This window comes from Athalia rosae, chromosome 5 (assembly GCF_917208135.1).
Source record: "Athalia rosae chromosome 5, iyAthRosa1.1, whole genome shotgun sequence".
NCBI classification, from domain to species: Eukaryota; Metazoa; Arthropoda; class Insecta; order Hymenoptera; family Athaliidae; genus Athalia; species Athalia rosae.
In genome coordinates, this window is record NC_064030.1 from 15447515 (window position 1) to 15467137 (window position 19623).

At 40.6% G+C, this 19623-nt stretch overlaps 3 protein-coding genes across 3 annotated transcripts; 2 read left to right on the plus strand and 1 right to left on the minus strand.

Annotated features, from left to right (window-relative positions):
• Window positions 1-624: 624 nt before the first annotated feature.
• LOC105684024 (DAZ-associated protein 2-like) lies at window positions 625-9087 on the minus strand. The gene is made up of 5 exons (XM_012397111.3): window positions 8930-9087; window positions 2101-2169; window positions 1906-2009; window positions 1620-1784; window positions 625-1554 (listed from the first exon to the last, which is right to left on the minus strand). The coding sequence occupies exons 1-5, from the start codon at window positions 8943-8945 to the stop codon at window positions 1375-1377; spliced, it is 534 nt and encodes a 177-aa protein (XP_012252534.1). The 5' UTR covers window positions 8946-9087; the 3' UTR covers window positions 625-1374.
• A 12-nt stretch (window positions 9088-9099) lies between these two features.
• LOC105684023 (vang-like protein 2-B) lies at window positions 9100-13465 on the plus strand. The gene is made up of 4 exons (XM_012397110.3): window positions 9100-9783; window positions 9878-10472; window positions 10556-10714; window positions 10814-13465. Exons 1-4 carry the CDS (start codon window positions 9641-9643, stop codon window positions 11648-11650), a joined length of 1734 nt encoding a protein of 577 aa, XP_012252533.2. The 5' UTR covers window positions 9100-9640; the 3' UTR covers window positions 11651-13465.
• Window positions 13466-14629: 1164 nt separating this feature from the next.
• LOC105683981 (sodium-dependent nutrient amino acid transporter 1-like) lies at window positions 14630-19235 on the plus strand. The gene is made up of 8 exons (XM_012397006.3): window positions 14630-15099; window positions 15184-15436; window positions 16589-16814; window positions 16913-17287; window positions 18032-18398; window positions 18496-18772; window positions 18864-18958; window positions 19057-19235. The coding sequence occupies exons 1-8, from the start codon at window positions 15070-15072 to the stop codon at window positions 19192-19194; spliced, it is 1761 nt and encodes a 586-aa protein (XP_012252429.2). The 5' UTR covers window positions 14630-15069; the 3' UTR covers window positions 19195-19235.
• The last annotated feature ends 388 nt before the right edge of the window (window positions 19236-19623 follow it).

Below are 19623 nucleotides of genomic sequence, written 5' to 3' on the forward strand. Positions count from 1 at the left end.
AAAAGTTCAAAAAAAAAAACAAAAAAAAAGAAAAAATTAGAAAACAACAATATATGATTAATCAAAGATGCTTCGGAGGTGCGTTTGGAAGATGTCAACACCTGTGAGCAACTTCGTAGCAGTAAAACTTGCACAGATTTTGTCATGTCCGATAATGATTCGTCGCAGAAAAGTTTTGGCGCACTTAAAATTTTACTACACTTGTACATGTTATCCAAAAATTCGTAATACCGTGTAGAGATATTCGTTCCCCCCGTATGAGAATCGAAATTTTTTTTCACATCATCCCCGTAAAAATTTCAATCCCTGCGCACGAGAACAAGGATGACTCAGTTTTGGAATTTAGATGAATTTTGAAAAATTTCTATAAAAAACACTTGCCCGAACCATCGATGAGAAATAGTTTCAGTGAGATTCCACGAAGAACCTCTCGATAGTTTAATAAGTTACGTTTCATTTTTCACGACGAGTTTATTTCCAAGCTTTTCGCTTAGCGATATGAGATTCAAAAAGTAAAAAAACAACTCAAAAATGACACTCCCAATGAACTAGCGTAATGGTAAACTCCGGAAACGATTCGGTGTAACAACGAATCAGAGGTTGAGATTATTGATGTAACGAGAATTTTATTTTTATTTTTATTTTGTTTTTGTTTTTTTTTTTTTTTCCAATGCGGTCTGCAGAAAGCGAGCGAAGACGAATTTATAAGCTATAAAAAATTGGGACTGACTCGCTGCCGTTGCGACCCCACTGCTTCTTCACCTTTTAATCTACCTACTACCCAAAAACGGTTGTAATATCTACGATAACTGTCGCTTTCTTTCCGTTCGTGCTTTCGAATTTGTTTGTTTGTTTGTTTTTGTTTTTTTTTTTTTTTTGTTTATTTTCGCTTTTTCCTTTCACTCTTCTTTTATTTTCTTCCCTCATCTTCTTCACTGCTGCTCTCACGTGACTACTTCGCTACACGTTCTTCGTTTAACTAACGAAAAATCGAGGCAACGTCGTTTAACGACGCTACCGCGATATCGTCTTCTCTCACCCCGTTCTCGTTAATCATTGTCAGCTACGCAACTTAATTAACGTCATTTTTATTTTTTTATTTTATTAATATTATTATTTGCCTACATGGATCGCAGCGAATAGATTCGTCGTCGTCGTCGTCGTCGTCGTAGTAGTAGTCGTAGTCGTAGTAGTCGCCGCCGTTGTTCTCCGTTTCTTCGCAATCACATTCAACGTCATCTTCATTTTATTCTCGCCTCTATTTTCATCAGCCTCGATAAACACGTCGTCGTCGTCGTCGTCGTCTCAACCCTTTCCCTTTTTTCCCACCCCCACCGACCCCCCTCCCCTCCCTCCCCCCCGCGTTGCCCACGTTTACCAGAACGTATAACCACCCTCTGTTCCACCTCCGAGGAACGACCCTTTCTTTTGCGACAGAGCCACGCTGTGACCGGCCATCGCCGCTAGCTGTGCGGCGTTAGCGGCTACTCCGGGTGGTGGTGGTGGCAACACTTGTTGAGATATACCGTCGAATCTCCCGCCGTCGAATCCGTTCTGTTGGAAATGAATTTTTTCGGTGTGATTCTTTGACGCGGCGTACGAAGACTGCGATTACTTACAGGCACCATAATCGTCGGCCTGACGGGCGCTGGTTGCATAGCAGCTGCCGGATAGTAAGCCGCAGCCGTGGCCAGGGGAGGATAGTACTGAAGTGGACCGTAGGCCGCTGGATATCCGGTGAGGTAGCCACCGGGGTAACCTTGACCATACATCGGTTGGTACATCTTGAAAAATGGAAAGACAAACTTGGGACTCTGGTCTCCGAACGTCGAAGTAATGGGGAGATCGGGCTCAAAGTAGTACCGGAGGTCACGATTGACCCCGATATCAAACGATTTGTCTTACCATGGGATGAGTAAGGGTCTGATCGTACGTGGGCGGCGGCGGCCCTTGCGTCGCGTAGAGTTGTGGCTGGTTGGGGAAGACGCCGTAGGGCGATGCGCCTGCGACTATAGACAGGCATTTTTAGAGCTAGCGAATTTTTGGACGAGGTATTTTTGTTTTTTTGTCATTCTTGAGATTAGGGGGGCGAACACTCACCGCCATATGTAGCGGGCTGGGCTGGCGCTGGCACAAAGCCGGTTGGTGGATGAGGTGCGACCGGGTATGCTGCAACACAAGTCACATCCAACTCTAGTCTTAGCTTCTCGACACAATTTATAGTTGTATTGTTTTATTTGCGAGTACACGAACACGGTGACTCGATAAAAGAAAAACTCAGATATCTAGCGTGTTGCGGATGGCTCGTGTTCACCGTAGAATCTGAGACGTGGTCGTTCCAATTATTGTACACGTCTAACGAAAACCGAACAATCCTTCTCAAAGTTCGGATCACATACTTCGACCCAACACGCTCAGATCCTACCCTGACCGGAGCCATGTGTGTATATTATCGATCCGTGGCCAAGTTTTCCCCGAAGTAAACCAGCCTCAAATGCCTCTCCTCGTTTGTCAATAAAAAGTAATATTTATGTATATATATAAATATATATACACATATATATATATATATGTATATATCGTCTACCATGCACACCTTAAAACGTAATAATGTCCGACACAATTTTTGACAACAGGATACGCTGACTGCAAGTAACCTGGTGAAAACTCGGCCACCGACGACCGTAATATACCTTATTCAAAGTATATAATATCTTACATGTAACATACACTGGTATATTAAATTACTAACTGAAGCTCAAAAGGAGTTAGTGACTAAATTAAAACTGATGGAAAAAAAAAAGAAGTATAAAACAATAAATTAATAATAAAAATAAACAGTACCAGCACCCCATCCGCCATTCAACTTTACACAATGTTCATGCTCCGCGAGCAATGAAACTTCGATACTAATGTTCAATGCGTCCCGATCGTAGGAAAAACTCGAATCGTTCAATCGCGTTTATAGAGTTGATCGATGGATTCGGTGCCCCGAGGTATGTATAATATGTATACCCATCTCAAATCTGCGGGAGAGAATATTTCACTCGAAGCATTCCGCTCGACATCGAAAGTCTGGATCATTCGGAAGTCTGACGAAATTATTGGAACGCAGCTGTTCGTGCGAAGATCGTCTCTCCTGGATTTGAGATGGTATCAACTTGTGAATGACCTACCTTCACCAATACTAGAAATATGAAACTGATCTCAAAGCAATTAGCGGTACACAATCAAAGTATAAGCTAAATACATTCTGTCTAAAACAGAGTCCCCCCTTGAAGTCTGAGAAAACTTTACAAGTTACACGGTTTGTCGGGGAAAAAAAATATATTGTCAATTTAGAAGAAATATCTGCCAGCGTGTTAAAGTTTTCTTTCTACGAAGACAAGGAGGTACTTTTGGATTGAGAAAAAAAAAAAAAAAGAAATGTATATATATGTATATATATATAAAATCAAAAAATGATTTATTTTTAAATGAAAACTGAGCAGAAATTAAGCCAGTTGTAAACAATATTTAGTATGAAAGTTTTAATTAAATGAAAATCAAGCCATATAATTGAATTTTTAACCCATTAACGCCCAATCGTTTTCTTACACACAGTTTGATCATCGACAAATAAATTCCTTTTGTTTTTTTTTTGACTCTACGCGGAATACGCGTAACAGAGGAATTGTCAAGTGGTATCGTTAATATCATGGGACAAGAGATCGATCGTACACTCTTCACTGTCCCTTGGTACAAGTTGGTGGAATTCGTTGATCGGCAGTAGGCATTAATAGGTCAATTATATAGGTATTATTTAATGCCCGAAACATTCTTAATTCAGTATACATATTTAACTGAAGTTACGTTCGAGCTGTGAGTGTGTAAATATACAATAAGTACAGTGGTACAATGAATATATTAAATTCCACACATTCACAAGATTCAGCAAACAACAAATCTCTGCAAATATCCAATAAATAAAGTCAAACATTATTAAACGTAGTTTAAATCATATAAGTTGCATTATTTACTATCAATGTTACCGATCATTGGGAGCTGTGCAGTATTCAATCTAATCTAACAATCACCCAATTACCTTTTCAGGTTCAAATAATTCCTGGCTCTTTTTCATTTTGTTATCTGCTCAGAATTGCGAACAGTTTATCGGTCAATGCAAAACACCCAACTTCTTAGTGTCTTCACTCTTTTTTTTTTTTTACTTTCTTTCTTTCTATTGCTTCCTCGCTCACTTTTTTCTTTTTTTTCACTTCTAGATTAATAACGCCACTCCGTAGCAAGCGCAATCTCAAACTGCATGTGCTAGGGACTGGCCAAAGTAGATTTTGGACGTTATCAAAACTTTCTAACATAGACGTCAGCCCACACCAAATTCTCCATAACCGTATGTCAGCACAGTAAAAGGAATCCGGGTCTCGGTCGTCAAAGGCTATGCGCTACTTGATGTTGTCATACAAGACCCTTGGTTCTTTTCTCGACCGGACGATGCTGCGAAATGACCGAATCCTTTTACCGGAAAGGCATTTATTAAATTGTAATGAGTGTTCACGCGCAGGAGCTACGATGCGATGAATCTAAGTACCGTGGTATCGTCAGAGAGAGAGAGAGAAATTCATTTTCTGTTATACAGAATCATCATTGGAGCGAAAAAATCGTATCGCATCGTAGCCAAAGATTTAATAGAAAATGAAAGAAAAATCATTTTACCAAAAGCTAAGTGGTAGTTCACTCGGATACATTTTACTATTGAGTATAAATGTTTAATAATAATGCTTGTCGTCAAGGGGGAGCCTCCGATATACTCTGTTGAAGTACGAGGATTTGATTTGCTCTTGCTCGTGGAAAGTTTCTTAAAAAATTCGATTCGCTATCCACATGGATATCCTCTGAAAAGTGAAGGAGCATATCGGAGGCGCTTCCTGGTGGAAAAATTAAAGTCCTCGCAGACTTTCTTTGACCTCACCAAACACTATGATTCAATTAAGCTCACTATTAACTGCGGAATAAGTATACACGAGTAGGTGCGCCTTGCGCCTACCAACAAAGTCATGCACATGCTTTAAATACTACATGCATTGGCTTGACGTCATCACAGCAAAAATTTGCTATCTCATTTTTTTACGAACGACTCGCTAAAAAACTAATCGAACTGATATCGAAAATTGGCTAAATGTTCGAGTTGAATACTAACGAGCAAAATTTGCAGATGATGACGACTCGGGCAATAGTAACTACCATAAAAGATCATTCACCAAGGCAAATGAAAGGTTCTTAAATAAGAACATGCATCAATGACGATTAATATGCAAATGTTCTTACCAACGTTTTTTGTTGCTAGAGATTTATATATATTTTTTTTTTTTTCAAATAAGTTTTTATCCACTAATTCTTTGGTGGAAAATTTGTCTGTGCTCCAATCGAAATTTCGTGAGTACGTTTTATATTATGTGTCCAGATTTGAGCCCAGATAAATGGGGGTAACAAAAAAGTTGGTAGAATCTTTGTGCGATCGAATTGGATGCTCAACGTTGATCAAAATAGGGTTCCATTACCATGCAGTTTGCCATTGTTGCGAATACCTCTCTGAGAAGACTTTTTTTAGCGAATGATTGATCATTTATTGACGTTTTGATTTGAGTGAGAAATTGAGAGGTGTTTGCACGGATGGATAACTAATTATATTCATAAGACTGTGGTCAGTTTTCATGCATATAGAAAAATGATAGTGGGTATCATCATCGTAAGACAAAATAAATAAGTTTTCAATCACGTATCGAGACTAATGGATACTGAATAACGACCGCGTGCAAGTACTGTCATCACGTTGATTATTATTTACGTACTTTTATTTTGAAATTCGGATTAAAGACTGTTTATTCTTAATCGAATTTATATCTTCAGAGTTATCTGTAATGCAACGTGTGCATATATACGTGTCAATATATGCATGCACGCTATGTGCCCAGACATAGACATGCATGCATATAAAAACTCGTGTAACAAAGAACGAAGAAAACTACAAAAAACTAAGATGTACTTTATCGTACCTACAGTTATAGTTTTACCGAAAAATCAACAACTTGGATATAAAACGAAATTCTATTCATAGGACTATTCGTTGAAACTTTAAATCATGCAACGTTGACCACAAGTTTCTCAGTCTCAGTTTGTGAGTTTCAATATATTTTGAAGCTATGACAAAGACATCATTATTATTTAATTGGCAATAATGAAACTTGTTATCAAAACCAAAGCGTCATGCACTAATGTTAAAAGTGAGCTACTCGATGGAGAAAAGAAACTTTATTAAAGTCGAGCTTGTACAGTATTCTCGTCCCTCCTGCTGACTCCTCGTGACCCGGTTAAACTTGCATCGCCAAACATTCTGCCAGTTGTTAAAACCCGGGTCAAATATGGACCCCGAACACTCCCTTGAATCTAAAAGATCGGCCACATGTCTCCGGGCCACGATGTCCCCAAAAAAAATAATCTAAGCAAACAACCAATACCACAATCTCAGTACAACGTAGCGATGCACCAAAGTAAACAGGTCATGTTCACTTGGGTGCATCAGTAGCAAGTGTTTTCTGCTGGTATAAACAACTGACTTTTTGATTTTGGTTCAAAGATAATCAAACGACAAACACTGGTAAGTGATTGTTAATTTTCATGTCAGTTATTTTGTACTGCATGTAGAAATCACCTGCTTCATATAGTATATAAAGATATACATTCTGGTACGTATTTAATAATAATATAAATAACAACACATGTACCAAGGTGGAAAGAGCGTAGCCACCTTCATACTTATGTTATGAGTGTGGGCGTGCGTATGTATGCATACATATATATAAATATAGTATATATACACATATATGTACATATAAGCTACTCTGTACGAGCATATCGTCAGCTTGAATTCAAATGTGATTACTGTTATGTTGTGACGAAGGAAGTAATTGAAGATTGCTGATTTTCAATTACTTTGGAATTGACGATATGCATCGATATATGTAAATATTAGTATGTAAATAGTTATAGATTTATATACATATGCATAGACACTAATAGGCACATAGACATGTAGTGAGTTAATGTAATATAATATATAGAGAAGGTTTAGGTAGATACGTGGCTTAGTCTGGACTTGCGTCGCTCGCTCGATGGCTCCACCTACTGACTTGGATCAATCCGCTGCAAACACATCGACACCCTGCACAACCTTGGCCTCTATATCCTCACTTTTGACGATTACCACCAGCACTAACTGATTTCATTTAATTTATTTATATTTCCTTCCAAGTTTTGCTCGTTTGGTTTCTTTTTCCTGTTGCTAGTTTTACATAAAAACCAGTCGAATGAATCTTACTGCTTATCGTTATCGAACTTGAATCATAGGTCATTATAATTGACAATGTACTTACGCCGATAGACATTATAAACTTATGACAAACCTATCTATCTTGAGTGAGAATATTTCTCCAAAGACTTTTCTCCAAAGTTTTGGAACTATTTTTGTTCAAAGTCTATCGCAACTATCCAAAATTCAAAGAGGGTAATATTCTTCACAGTTTTGAAAAATCTTAAGACATCAAGCAACATTGTGGAGAATAGATAACGAAGAACAACAAAAATTTCAATAATAGACAAACAGATGAAAAAGGCAAAGAATAGGAAAAAAGAAAAAACAGAAAATACTAGGCATACCCTACTAGAGGAACTGTTCCTTAAGGCCAAAAGTATTAAGAAGGCTAGAAGCGACCAACTCCGTGGGTTAATCCTGCGGTACCTGAAAATTCATCATAAAAAAGAATCAAGCTAAATCCCGCCCTCCTCCCGGGAGTGAATGACCGTTTTGTTTCTCTCTGATCGTCCTGATCATCGTTTCCTATAAATGTTCACCGTAATGGACAATTGCAGAACAGGAATCATTTGCTTATGGGTAAAGAATATTTATATCATAGCATCAATGACAATATTTTTTGTTACTAGCATTTTTCAAAACTGTAAAGAATTAATTTTCTACTTATACTTATGTGTAGCTTTCAGAAAATAATGAAACAAAGGGAAAAAAGCGCAGTATCCAACAAGACTTGGTATCAAAAGAAACTTAATAGATTTATAATATTCAAGTAAAAACAAGATAATTTTTGATTATTGATTCTTTCCTATTACATTATTCATGCATCTTTATTATACGTTTCTGTAAAATAAGCTTTCCTTTGTATGTGGTTGGAATCATCATAGACTCTTTCTTCTATTTTAATTTCATCCATATTGTTCTGCTTCTGCTATTGTTTTTATACATCTTCAAATCGTTATTTCTTAGTTTTTGCTTTTAGAATTAAAGACAACAACAGACAACCGATCTGTTGGGTCTTGTAGATTCTGAATGCAGGTATGAGTGTGATGCTTTAATGTCGTTTATTGTCATTAAATTGTTGGTGTTTTTTTTTTTTTATTTCAACAAATTATCGTTAAATAGACGTCGAGTAATCTAGGGAATCAGTTCTGCTAAATTATGAGAGCAATTTCAATACAGTTCCAAGGCCGGAAGCCATTTTGTATATTCCTACACACTCGTCGGAGGAAGAGTATTGATCTACTTTGTGGGAGGGATGCAGTAATTTGGTATGAATTTATCGCGTTTTATTACAGTTACGGTGGATAAAAACGATATTGAAGAACATCCCGAGGAATTATTGTTGGAATGTACCTATGGGGGATTCGATAACGATTATTCTAAGACATTTTTTATGAAACAATCAGTGGTATAAAGTGTATTTAAAACTATTATAACTGATAGTTGTAATATTTTCTTGTGTGATAAAATTCGTTTCCTTTAATATAATTCTATCGTTTAAGGGCGATAGTTGTCGTGAGGTAATTTCATTGGAATAATAATTGTATGCTGGATAATTACCTTTTTTGTCAGTCATTATTGCTTTCAAAGGTTCTCACGGTTTATTTAAAGTAAAATCAAATATTATTCGTTCAATTCACCAAATGTTTCGACTTGTTTCGAGTTTAGAAAACGGGAATATGGCTACCTGACACTTGACACTTGAGACAGAAAGCGACGCCACCTAACGCAACTTCCCTAGCTAAATATTGGATCCTATCCCCACCCCAAATTATGTACACCTAAAATCTACAGGGTAGACAACTTATTTCACTAAAATGCATGATTCTGGGGATCTCGAAAGGTGGCGTTGGCTTCAATTTTGCTAACCTGTGCGTCACCGTAATTATTACACGGACATTACGGTATGCAACTGCAAGCGCGAGCTTGAAGGGGGTTGGCTGGTGGTCGTAAACATTAGGTGTGTCTTGTCGGCGTCGTTTTCGTCCCTTATCTGTGCTACGTCGAAAAATTCACTCAAACTCCCAATGGATATCATATAACAAGAAACTGGAAGTTAGATTTATATATTCCTACAAGAAAAGAAAAACAAAAACTTGAAAAAGGAATGATCTAATGCCTTGCCAACAAATGACTAGTAAAGGGTGATAACTGTACAATTGCCCCGACAAGAGTTATCTTCTAAAAATAAACTCCTTGGCGACTGATCGGTGGGATTGAGGAGGTAATGCTTGTATCGGGTAGCAAGTGGTTATTGCCTGGGCGGAGGGCATGGAGACGGAGAGCGTGAAATCAGGGGCTAGCGAGCACAGCCATAGCCACAGCCACCACAGCAGAGGCTCGCAAAAACATCATAGGTCACATAACAACAAATCACACCATCATACGCGGCAATATTCTCACAGATCTGCAAGGTACGATTGAACTCGATCATTTATCTTTGCAAAATATCCTCCGACGATTCATTCGACATTGATCGATGGAACGATTTTCTTGTTTCACTTGTAGAAGCAGCCGCAGCCAAAGAAAAGAACGTCATAATTTGGACGCCAGTGAAATGGCACCCTTCCAAACAACCGTTAATGTACGCGGTGAGAATGTCGACCACTTGGGCCAGGAAGTGATAGAGGTACAAATACTGCCACAGGATGAGAATTGGGGAGAAAATACAACCGCTGTTACCGGCAACACCTCGGATAGGTCTGAGTCTACCGAAGATGTTAGTAATTGGCCAAATGAGAGCGAAGGATCCTTCGGATTCACTTGCAATCGCTGTGTAGGACCGGCCATCGCGACTGTTCTTGGACTGAGTGCCTTTCTCAGCCCGATCGCGATGGTCATATTACCTAAACTTGGATTTTTTCCGGACTCGAATAACGTACTAACGATACAGCAAAGGCTACAACTGCTCTCTTGTAACGCCGAGTGCAAGGGACAGCTTCTGGGACTCGCATTCAAACTTTTTTTACTCGGGATAGGAAGTTGGGCTGTTTTTTGGAGACCAGCTAACGCCACTCTGCCTAGAATATTCTTCTTCAAATCCGGCGTCCTCGGTCTCACGTTCTTGTGCATCTGTACATATTGGCTGTTCTACGTCGTTCAGGTATTTCAAAATTCTGATTTCACCGCTCTCAAAATCAAGCCCATTGAATTCGCCTTCAACTCAGTTGTTCCACCTCATTTCAGCTGACCGAGAGCGCGAAAACGGCAGCAAATGGCGAGATAACCGAGTACAAAAGTTTGGTCAGTTACGCGGGTACCCTCGTCGACACTCTCCTCTTCATTCACTACATCGCGGTTTTACTAATCGAAATACGTCACCTGCAGCCAACGTTTTACCTCAAGGTGAGTGTCCGTTCGATTAAAACGACCCTTCCTCTCTCCGCACAACTCTCAACCAATCGATTCGACTGAAAAAAAAACAAACCCTCCCGTTGATTGCAGGTTGTCAGATCTCCGGACGGCGAATCACGGTCCTACGCGATTGGTCAACTTTCCATCCAAAGAGCGGCTGTTTGGGTATTAGAAAAATACTATACAGAATTTTCCGTCTACAATCCTTACCTCGAACGCCTCCCCGTTTCCAAATCCAACCGTAAACAATCGAGTTTCAAATTTTACGAAGTGGACGGTGGTCCCGGCACCACCGTCCAACAGCGGGGAGCGGGTGGAGATCGGGCCGTCCTGGCGGCCCAGGCTCGCCGCCGTGATTCGAGTCACAACGAGCGATTCTACGAAGAACACGACTACGAGCGAAGGGTGAGAAAGAGGAGAGCCCGTCTCATCACGGCCGCCGAGGAAGCCTTCGCCCACATAAAGCGGCTGCATTCCGAAGCGGAATTGGCCCCGAACCCCGGCCCCATGGATCCGATGGAGGCTGCCCAAGCCGTGTTTCCCTCGATGGCGCGTGCCCTTCAAAAGTACCTGAGGGTCACGCGTCAGCAGCCGCGTCACTCGGTCGAATCGATCCTCGGCAGACTGGCCAGATGTTTGGCGCAAGACGCGGCTCCCCGAGCATTCTTAGAGCCATTTTTCGCGCCCGGTCCCGTCCTCGCCAACGAAAAAGAGCGGCAAAGGAGATCGCAGCACTGGGCTCTAGTTTGCGAGGGCGAGCTGCCGTCGAGGCCCCTGACGTCCGGCTGCGAGTTCCAGTTGAGACAAGGTGAGATAGCGCTACTTTGCACCGCTCATCGGGTCCCGCATTTCAATCTCACGGAACAACTCGCCCACCCGAAGTCTAACAAATTTTTACTTAGACTGAACTCCGAGACATCCGTCTAGCGCCTTAAAGGATTAATTTTTTCAAAATACGTACCTAAACCTTTGCAGCTTTACAATTTAGGTCAAGTGTTTAATTTTTTAGTGGGTAAATGAAATTTCGTGGCGCAAGATTGATATAAACTTTGGAAATAATTTACGAACGTATCAGCTGGAAGGCTACTTCTCGCTCTCGTTCAAGGTGATTTTTTTTTTCAACTCTTAGTATTTTTCCTTTTCAAATTAGCTCGTAAGTTTTATTCCAATCTCCCCGCGAGAGATATATCCGAAACGCGACTGTAACCGCGGCGAGAAATTTTCGAACCATCGGCGAATAACTGAATATTCGGAAACGCTTTTTTATCAAAAAATCAAACGCAGCAGACTTCTGATTTTCCGAATCGCTCGGGATCCGGACGATTTCGGAGGAAGACTTTTTTTTTCTTTTATCGCGGCACAGCATCTTTCTCTGTCGTCGTGAAATAAAATCACCCATTCGGGTCGTCTTGATTCGGATGTCAGATTGTTTTGACAAGGCCGGGACAACGGAGGGGGTTCGGACAATCGATGATCTGCTGTTAAGAACTGCACTTAGATTTTAGCGAGATAAATTTAAGATTTGATTATTTTCTAATCGACCTTTTTGAATATACGTACTTACTTTAACGTTTGCTATCAACCTCGTCGACGGGGGCAATAGGAAACTAGCTAGAGCTAAAGTGTGCTATTTTTTATTAGAAAAATATACCAAGACGAGTATAGATATCGGTCGTATCTAACGCATAAGATCGTCAAGCTTTACATACACACTACCCTCGGTATTCTCAAGAATCAGCTACGCAAGAAGAAAATATAAAAAAAAAGAAAAAAAAAAGACTTGACAATAGTATTACTTATAAGTAAAACAGCCGCATTTCTTATCACAGTGCGCACAACTTCCATTTTCTCAAAGTTAAACGGCTATCGGAGTCGTTGCTACCCGCAACTGACGATAGAAATATTCGGTACAATTTCTCGCTGAAAATTTTTCCCAATAACTTACGATCTCGTTTGCGAAAATTTAAAAATTCTCCCTTCCGGAAACGAGGACTCGAAATTTTCACAAAGGATCCAATGGGTATTCGGAAAGTTTTTTCGGTCGTCGATCATTTTCGGCGGAGAGTGGCTGAATCACCTTTTTTAATCCATCGAACAAAGTTCCGATGAGTCAAATAATTCTATATTGGCAATCGACGAGTTATAAATTTTCGGCGGTGACTCAGATAGCCTTTTAAAATCAAATGAAAAAAAAATAAAAGAAGAAGATGAAGAAGAGGATCATTGTTACGTACCTTAATTTTTTTATTTTTATAGTAAGATGTTGGCTAACTATTTTCACTCTGAGATCTTACAGGGCGTATGTTATCGAGGAGAATGAAAAAATACGCCTACAATAAACGATATCAAATATTTATTATTAAGTAAAAAGAGGAACAAGGATCTGCCGGCTCTTTTGGCTACATATCATCGTCGACAATTGTATCCTGTATTGTTGTACGAAATGCATTCGTCAAATAATCCTCACGCACACCCGATCATAGAATTCTCAAGATCATTGAACGGTAGTGCGTTTACACCGTACTCGAAGAAAAACCACATGTTATTAGCTAAGGCATTTTTTACTCATCATCATAACTATGTAAATGTAATTTTTTTCTAAGTTAGCGTAGCTTTTTTATGCAACTATTTTTATTATTTATGCGTGGCGCGTGAAACAAATAAAATAAAACGAAAAAAAAACAAAAAAAAAAAAACAAAAACAAAACAAATAAAACTTGAATAAACTAAATTGAAATCAAACCGACAACGTGTGTTCTGTTTTTTTTTTTCTAATTTCCATCCAATTCACATGTGACCGTAAACAGAGAAAAAGGAAGAACAAAAATATCGGCGTTATACCATGAGGACGAGTACATCACGGTTTGTATACATATGAATATCTTTGAATTTGACCACGTGTTGTAAAAACTACAGTAGAATAGAAATACGTGAATGTCATTGGGGTGATGTGTGTGTGTGTATCTACACGCGGAGAATGCATGCGATATTATAATTGGGGTATTTTTATATAGCGTTAGATTAACACGCCGCGTAATTACGGTACGAAGTAGAAACAATTAAATCGGCCGCGACGACACGGTAAAACGGCAATTGAATCGTCGTCGGTATGTTTTTTTTTTATCTATCCCTCGTTTTCTCTTAATTCTCATTTTATCAGCGACAGACATCACGATTTTATGAAAAATTTATCAGTTACTACATTTCTGCGAACCGGTTGTAAAAAAGACTTTCGAATAATCGTCGGATCTGATACTGCGAATATATATATATACATATCTAGGAGCAGATGGACGTATGTACGTCATGCGATATTATCGACACGATCAAAAGTCAATTGCACCTATCTAACGTCGGATTGAAACCCTACCGTGAAAATCTCGTCGTATACCCACACAGGTGTACGTACGTCAATTATCCCCGTTTATTTGGAAAAAATTCCCTCATTTGTTGTCGCCCTCCTTTTTCGATACGGATAATTCCTCTTCTCTCTCGTACCGTCGTAAGACTTTTTCAACGTTATCGTTTCACCCTCATAAAAATTGATCAAATATTGAGGAGATTGCCGTTAGTTTATGACGAGAGTAAAAAAGAATAACGTTTAATCACGTTCGAGCTGAGTGAGAAGACGGCAGAATCTTTCGTTCGGTTGTTGATTTTCGACGGTATTGGCGAAAATGACACATTTCTCGATAACGATCGAATATGTGTTTTTTTTTATTTTTTATTTTTGAGACCTTTGACGATCGGTGCGTCGACCGACCTTCGTTCGATAAATTCGAATTTCGTTCGAATTTACGACGGCGGAATTTCAGTTTCGCCGCGCTTACCGCGCGGTGGAAGATAAACACATCGGTGTGCGTGTGCGCGTGTGTGTCGGCGATGCCGAAGGATAATTAGCACGTGTCTGTTTCGGAAGATGCGAAAGATTTTCTTCAGTTCAACTCACGTCGTTCGCGAGGGCGGAACAATTTATCGGCGATTTTCCCCAGCGACCCGTATGTCACGGTACTGAATCTGTGGAAATCCCGTTCCGATTCCCCGACCGACGGTTCTCGCGAATCCAGATAAATTTTGTTTATCGTCAGATTCTGCGAGAGATTGACTTTCGACGATCCGATTGTGAGAATGGATATTTGTTTTGCTTACGCTCGAACCGCAACGACGCTCTGAGACCCTCTTTACTCACCTCCGTAATCAACACGGTTATTGAAAATCTCGCAGTCGGTTGAACCGCCGACTTGAAATACGAAATCGTCTACCCCGATTTTAATGAAGAGGACACGCTCCGCGAAATTTGGATAACTCGAATATACAATTTCAATCGTACGTCGAATCCGAGCAGGATGACCGTGCTGGGGAGTAGCAAAACAGAGGTGACCCTGGCGAACGATTTAACAATTTTTATCCTTCCTTCCTTTTCTTGAAAAATTTCATTTCACTTTCGTTCGTTTTTCCAGAGCCCGACGGCCAGGGCGGAATGGGGTGGAGGTCTCGAGTTCCTCATGTCGTGCATAGCGACTTCGGTAGGACTTGGGAATATCTGGAGATTTCCGTTCACCGCTTACCAAAACGGTGGCGGTGCATTTCTGATACCCTACATTATAATCCTGTTGGTCGTCGGGAAGCCCTTTTATTATCTCGAGGCGATTCTCGGACAATTTACCGGGAAATCGTGCACGGGCGTTTGGTCAATGTCGCCGGCTATGAAAGGTGCGTTTTACGTTGGTTGGTTGGTTCGATTGAAAATTGATCGAAACGGGGCTAATCGTTACGTGGTTAGCGCGTTCGTCCGTCTGTGCAAACAAGACGATCGCGTCGAAGCGGAAAAAAATAATGTGCTATTCGAAATATTGCGAGTTATGATCGCTGGAAAATTGTTGAAAATCTAATCGACTCTTCTGAGCCGAAATTGAAAATTTTTTTTCCAAAAGCGAGAGAAAAAAACAAAAAATAACGAAACAGAATTGCGTTTTTGATTAGAAGAAATAACGAATAAACATTCGAGATGTCGGCGCGATGTTAAAACTAATATTGTCAACGACTGAATTTACGGAGTGACGTTACTTTTCGCCACGAGTATCACCGGAGATGCAATTCCCCACTTGTGACCGTGTGCGGGATTTTCAAGGTCGAATTCACCTCACCTTTATCGAAATTCAATTACACATGAACAGAATATATACATAATATTGTTTAATCAAGTTGCCAGGGACGTTATCCGAACCTCAAGTGGAATTGGGTAAACGTGTCTCAGAAAATCTCCTTGAACTAGAAACACAATTTGGAGAAACAAAAAAATTCCCTCTTCATCGCGATTATTTCTTAATTTTTTTTTCAAATTTTTCAAACATCAACTACCGCACACACGTGGGTGAATTTAAAAAAAAAAACAAAAAACTAATAACAACGTAGACGGTTTTTCAGGTCATTTTACAAAGTAGGTACGGCTTCATCTTTTATTTTTCAACTGCAAATTTAATCCGAAGAGTTTTTCTGTTTTTTTTTTTTTTTTCTCTTCATTTTTTCCTCCGTTTACGATACACTTCTCGAGATACATATATATATATACGTATACACACACACATCGTGCAGCTTGCAACATTCGAAACACCTCCTCCCACCTCGGGTATACATAAGTGTCCCACTTTTATCCCACGAGATTATATTATGTTCACTCGTCTAGGTGTTTTCAACAACGCAGACTTTGCGCAAACTTGAAATATTCCGCTTTAATTGTTCATAATATTTTACACACACGCACACTCGTTCGAATGTACGTATAATACGAGGAACACGTTCGTCGGCGTCGTCGTCGTCGTCGTCGTCGTCATTTTGATTTATCGTTCGTTATTATTTTCACAGGAGTCGGATACGGTCAGCTAATAACCGCACTGTGCGTAGTATCTTACTACGCGTCGTTAATGGCCCTCACGATATTTTACCTGATAGCGAGTTGTCAGTCCGAACTTCCCTGGTCTTACTGTCGCGAGGAATGGGGAGCGAATTGCATCGATTCAGCCGGTGCGAGGAACCTCTCCACCCTACCCGGGAACGCGACGACTCAAACGTCGGCGGAAATTTATTTCTTGTACGATAAAAAAAAAAAAAAAATTCGTTTTTCACGATCAACGAACGGACTCGATATCTGCAGCCCCCGTTCACTATGCGGCGTGTTTAAATTTTCAGAAAAGTCGTCCTAAACGAGATCGACTCGATAGAGAACGGCCTCGGTCTTCCGTCGTGGCGGCTGACTCTGTGCCTAGCCGGAGGCTGGATCTGCATCTTCGGAGTTCTTTGCCGGGGCGTGAAGTCCTCGGGTAAGGCGGCCTACTTCCTCGCGTTGTTTCCCTACGTCGTGATGCTCGCCCTACTGATCAGAGCGGTGACTCTGGAGGGTTCTTGGATCGGTATACAGTTCTTCATAACGCCGGAGTGGTCGAAACTGGTCGATCCGAGCGTCTGGTACGCCGCCATAACGCAGTGTTTCTTTTCACTGAGCGTTTGCTTCGGACCGATAATAATGTACTCGTCCTACAACCCCTTCGAACATCGACTGTACAGGTACGACGCTCGGCCGCAAGGATTTTCGAAAAAACACAAAGACAAAAAAACACATAAACAAAAGAACACAAAAACACAAAAACAACAAAAACAACAAAAACAACACAAACAAACAAACACAAAGACAAACAAACACAAAGACAAAAAAACACAAAGACAAAAAACACAAAAACAAACAAACACGAAGACAAAAAAACACACAAACAAACAAACACGAAGACAAACAAACACAAAGACAAAAAAACACAAAGACAAAAAACACAAAAACAAACAAACACAAAGACAAAAAAACACACAAACAAACAAAGACAAAGAAACAAAAAAACACAAAGACAAAAAAACACAAAGACACAAAAACACAAAGACAAAAAAAAACAAAAACAAAAAAACACACAAAGACAAAAAACACAAAAACAAACAAACACAAAGACAAAAAAACACACAAACAAACAAAGACAAAGAAACAAAAAAACACAAAGACACAAAAACACAAAGACAAAAAAACACAAAGACACAAAAACAAAAAAAACACAAAGACACAAAAACAAACAAACACAAAGACAAAAAAACACAAAGACACAAAAACAAAAAAACACAAAGATAAAAAAACACAAAAACAAACAAACACAAAGACAAAGAAACAAAAAAACACAAAGACAAAAAAAACGCAAAGACAAAAAACACAAAGACAAAAAAACACAAAAACAAAATAAAATCGCTCCTCCTAACCGATTTGCCCTCCAGGGACGTGATGATCGTCACCACTCTGGACACCTTCACCAGTCTGATAGCCGGCTGCACGATATTCGGGATACTCGGAAACCTCGCCCACTCCATGGGCACCGAGGACGTCAGCCAGGTCGTGCGCGGGGGCACGGGATTGGCCTTCATATCCTACCCGGAAGCTTTGTCGAAGTTCACGTTCGTTCCGCAGTTGTTCGCTGTGCTTTTCTTCCTGATGATGCTCGTCCTCGGGATCGGGAGCGCCATGGCGTTGGCCGGGGGTCCGTTCAGCGTCATCTGCGACAGGTTTCCAAACGTCAAACAGTGGGTGATAATGCTGTGCATCTCGGTGGTCGGTTTTCTTATCGGATTGATGTACGTTACGCCGGTAAGGATTCGCCGTTGGTTTTCACGCTCGACTTCCGGTCGGGGTGGTTTTTAGCCTGATATTTGCTTCCGTTTTCGGTTGGTTTTCTTTTCCGCAGGGTGGACAGTGGGCGGTTACACTGGTCGATTACTTCGGAGGTACTTTTATCGCGATACTCGTTGGCGTGGCGGAGATCGTCACGATATTCTGGATATACGGGCTGCGCCGATTCCTCGACGACGTCGAATTCATGACGGGGGTTAGACCCGGTTTGTACTGGAGATTGTGCTGGGTTGCCGTCACCCCGATACTCATGATCGTCATCATGGTTTACACGATCGTTATCTACACTCCTGTCACCTACAACGACATCGAATTCCCAACTTCGGCCTACGGTTCGCCATTTTTTTCTTTTTTGCCTCACCTCGTCGATTCGTGTTTCCGTTTTATTTGACTCTTTTTCTTTTTCTTTTTGGTTCGCTGCAGCCATCGGCTGGACGATCGTTGGCCTGACGATCGCCCAGCTGGTCGCCTGGATGGCGTATAGGTTGATCAGAACCGGAAGCTCGTCCTTCAAGCAGGTACGATTTATCGGCGATTCACGATTTTAGCGATTCTTCTCGGTTTTGGGCGGATTCCGACTTTCGTCTTTTGTTTTTTTTCTTTTTCATTCTTTCAGACCTTGAAGAACGCTTTCCTACCGGACGAGAAATGGGGTCCGCGCGACGACAAGGTGAAACACGAATGGCGGCTATTCAAAGAGACGAGGAAATCGGAAGCTACGTCCAATGGGCTCTACAATCTCTTTTTCGACTAGGGAAAAATCATTGTAAATAATAATTTATGCACAGATTCGAACGATCTCGTAAAATTCTTTGGAGCGTCGACGATGCGGGGGGTGGGAAACGTTGAGCGTTTCTTTTTTTTTCTTGTTTTGTTTTTTGTTTTTTGTCAAACTGAAAGGCGCGGCGAGTCGTCCCATTGGTCGACAGGGGGGGAGGGGCCCCCGATACACCAGAGGACGCGAACTTATAGCGATATATTTGGGCAAATTTGGTGCGACAGCCGCCGCCAAAAGTGACGGAGCCCTACGCTAGACCAATCCCAAACTCTCCTCGTCTCTGCACCTTCCAATCGGTCGATCCAATTTCACGGTATTTCGACCCACGAACCCCGTTTTTTTTTTTTTTTTTTTTTTTTCTACTCTATTCCGAAGCGACGAACTTTCTTCTCGTCGATCTCCCGA

Coding starts and splice junctions, on each gene's coding strand:
- LOC105683981 (XM_012397006.3), top strand. CDS start 15,070: ATGACCGTGCTGGGGAGTAGCAAAACAGAG. Junction 18,399..18,495: donor GATTGATGTACGTTACGCCG/GTAAGGATTCGC, acceptor TCTTTTCCGCAG/GGTGGACAGTGGGCGGTTAC. Junction 18,959..19,056: donor GAAGCTCGTCCTTCAAGCAG/GTACGATTTATC, acceptor TCATTCTTTCAG/ACCTTGAAGAACGCTTTCCT.
- LOC105684024 (XM_012397111.3), bottom strand. Junction 2,010..2,100: donor CCAGCCCGCTACATATGGCG/GTGAGTGTTCGC, acceptor GCCTGTCTATAG/TCGCAGGCGCATCGCCCTAC. Junction 1,785..1,905: donor AGACCCTTACTCATCCCATG/GTAAGACAAATC, acceptor CCATTTTTCAAG/ATGTACCAACCGATGTATGG.
- LOC105684023 (XM_012397110.3), top strand. CDS start 9,641: ATGGAGACGGAGAGCGTGAAATCAGGGGCTAGCGAGCACAGCCATAGC. Junction 9,784..9,877: donor TATTCTCACAGATCTGCAAG/GTACGATTGAAC, acceptor TTTCACTTGTAG/AAGCAGCCGCAGCCAAAGAA. Junction 10,473..10,555: donor GGCTGTTCTACGTCGTTCAG/GTATTTCAAAAT, acceptor ACCTCATTTCAG/CTGACCGAGAGCGCGAAAAC.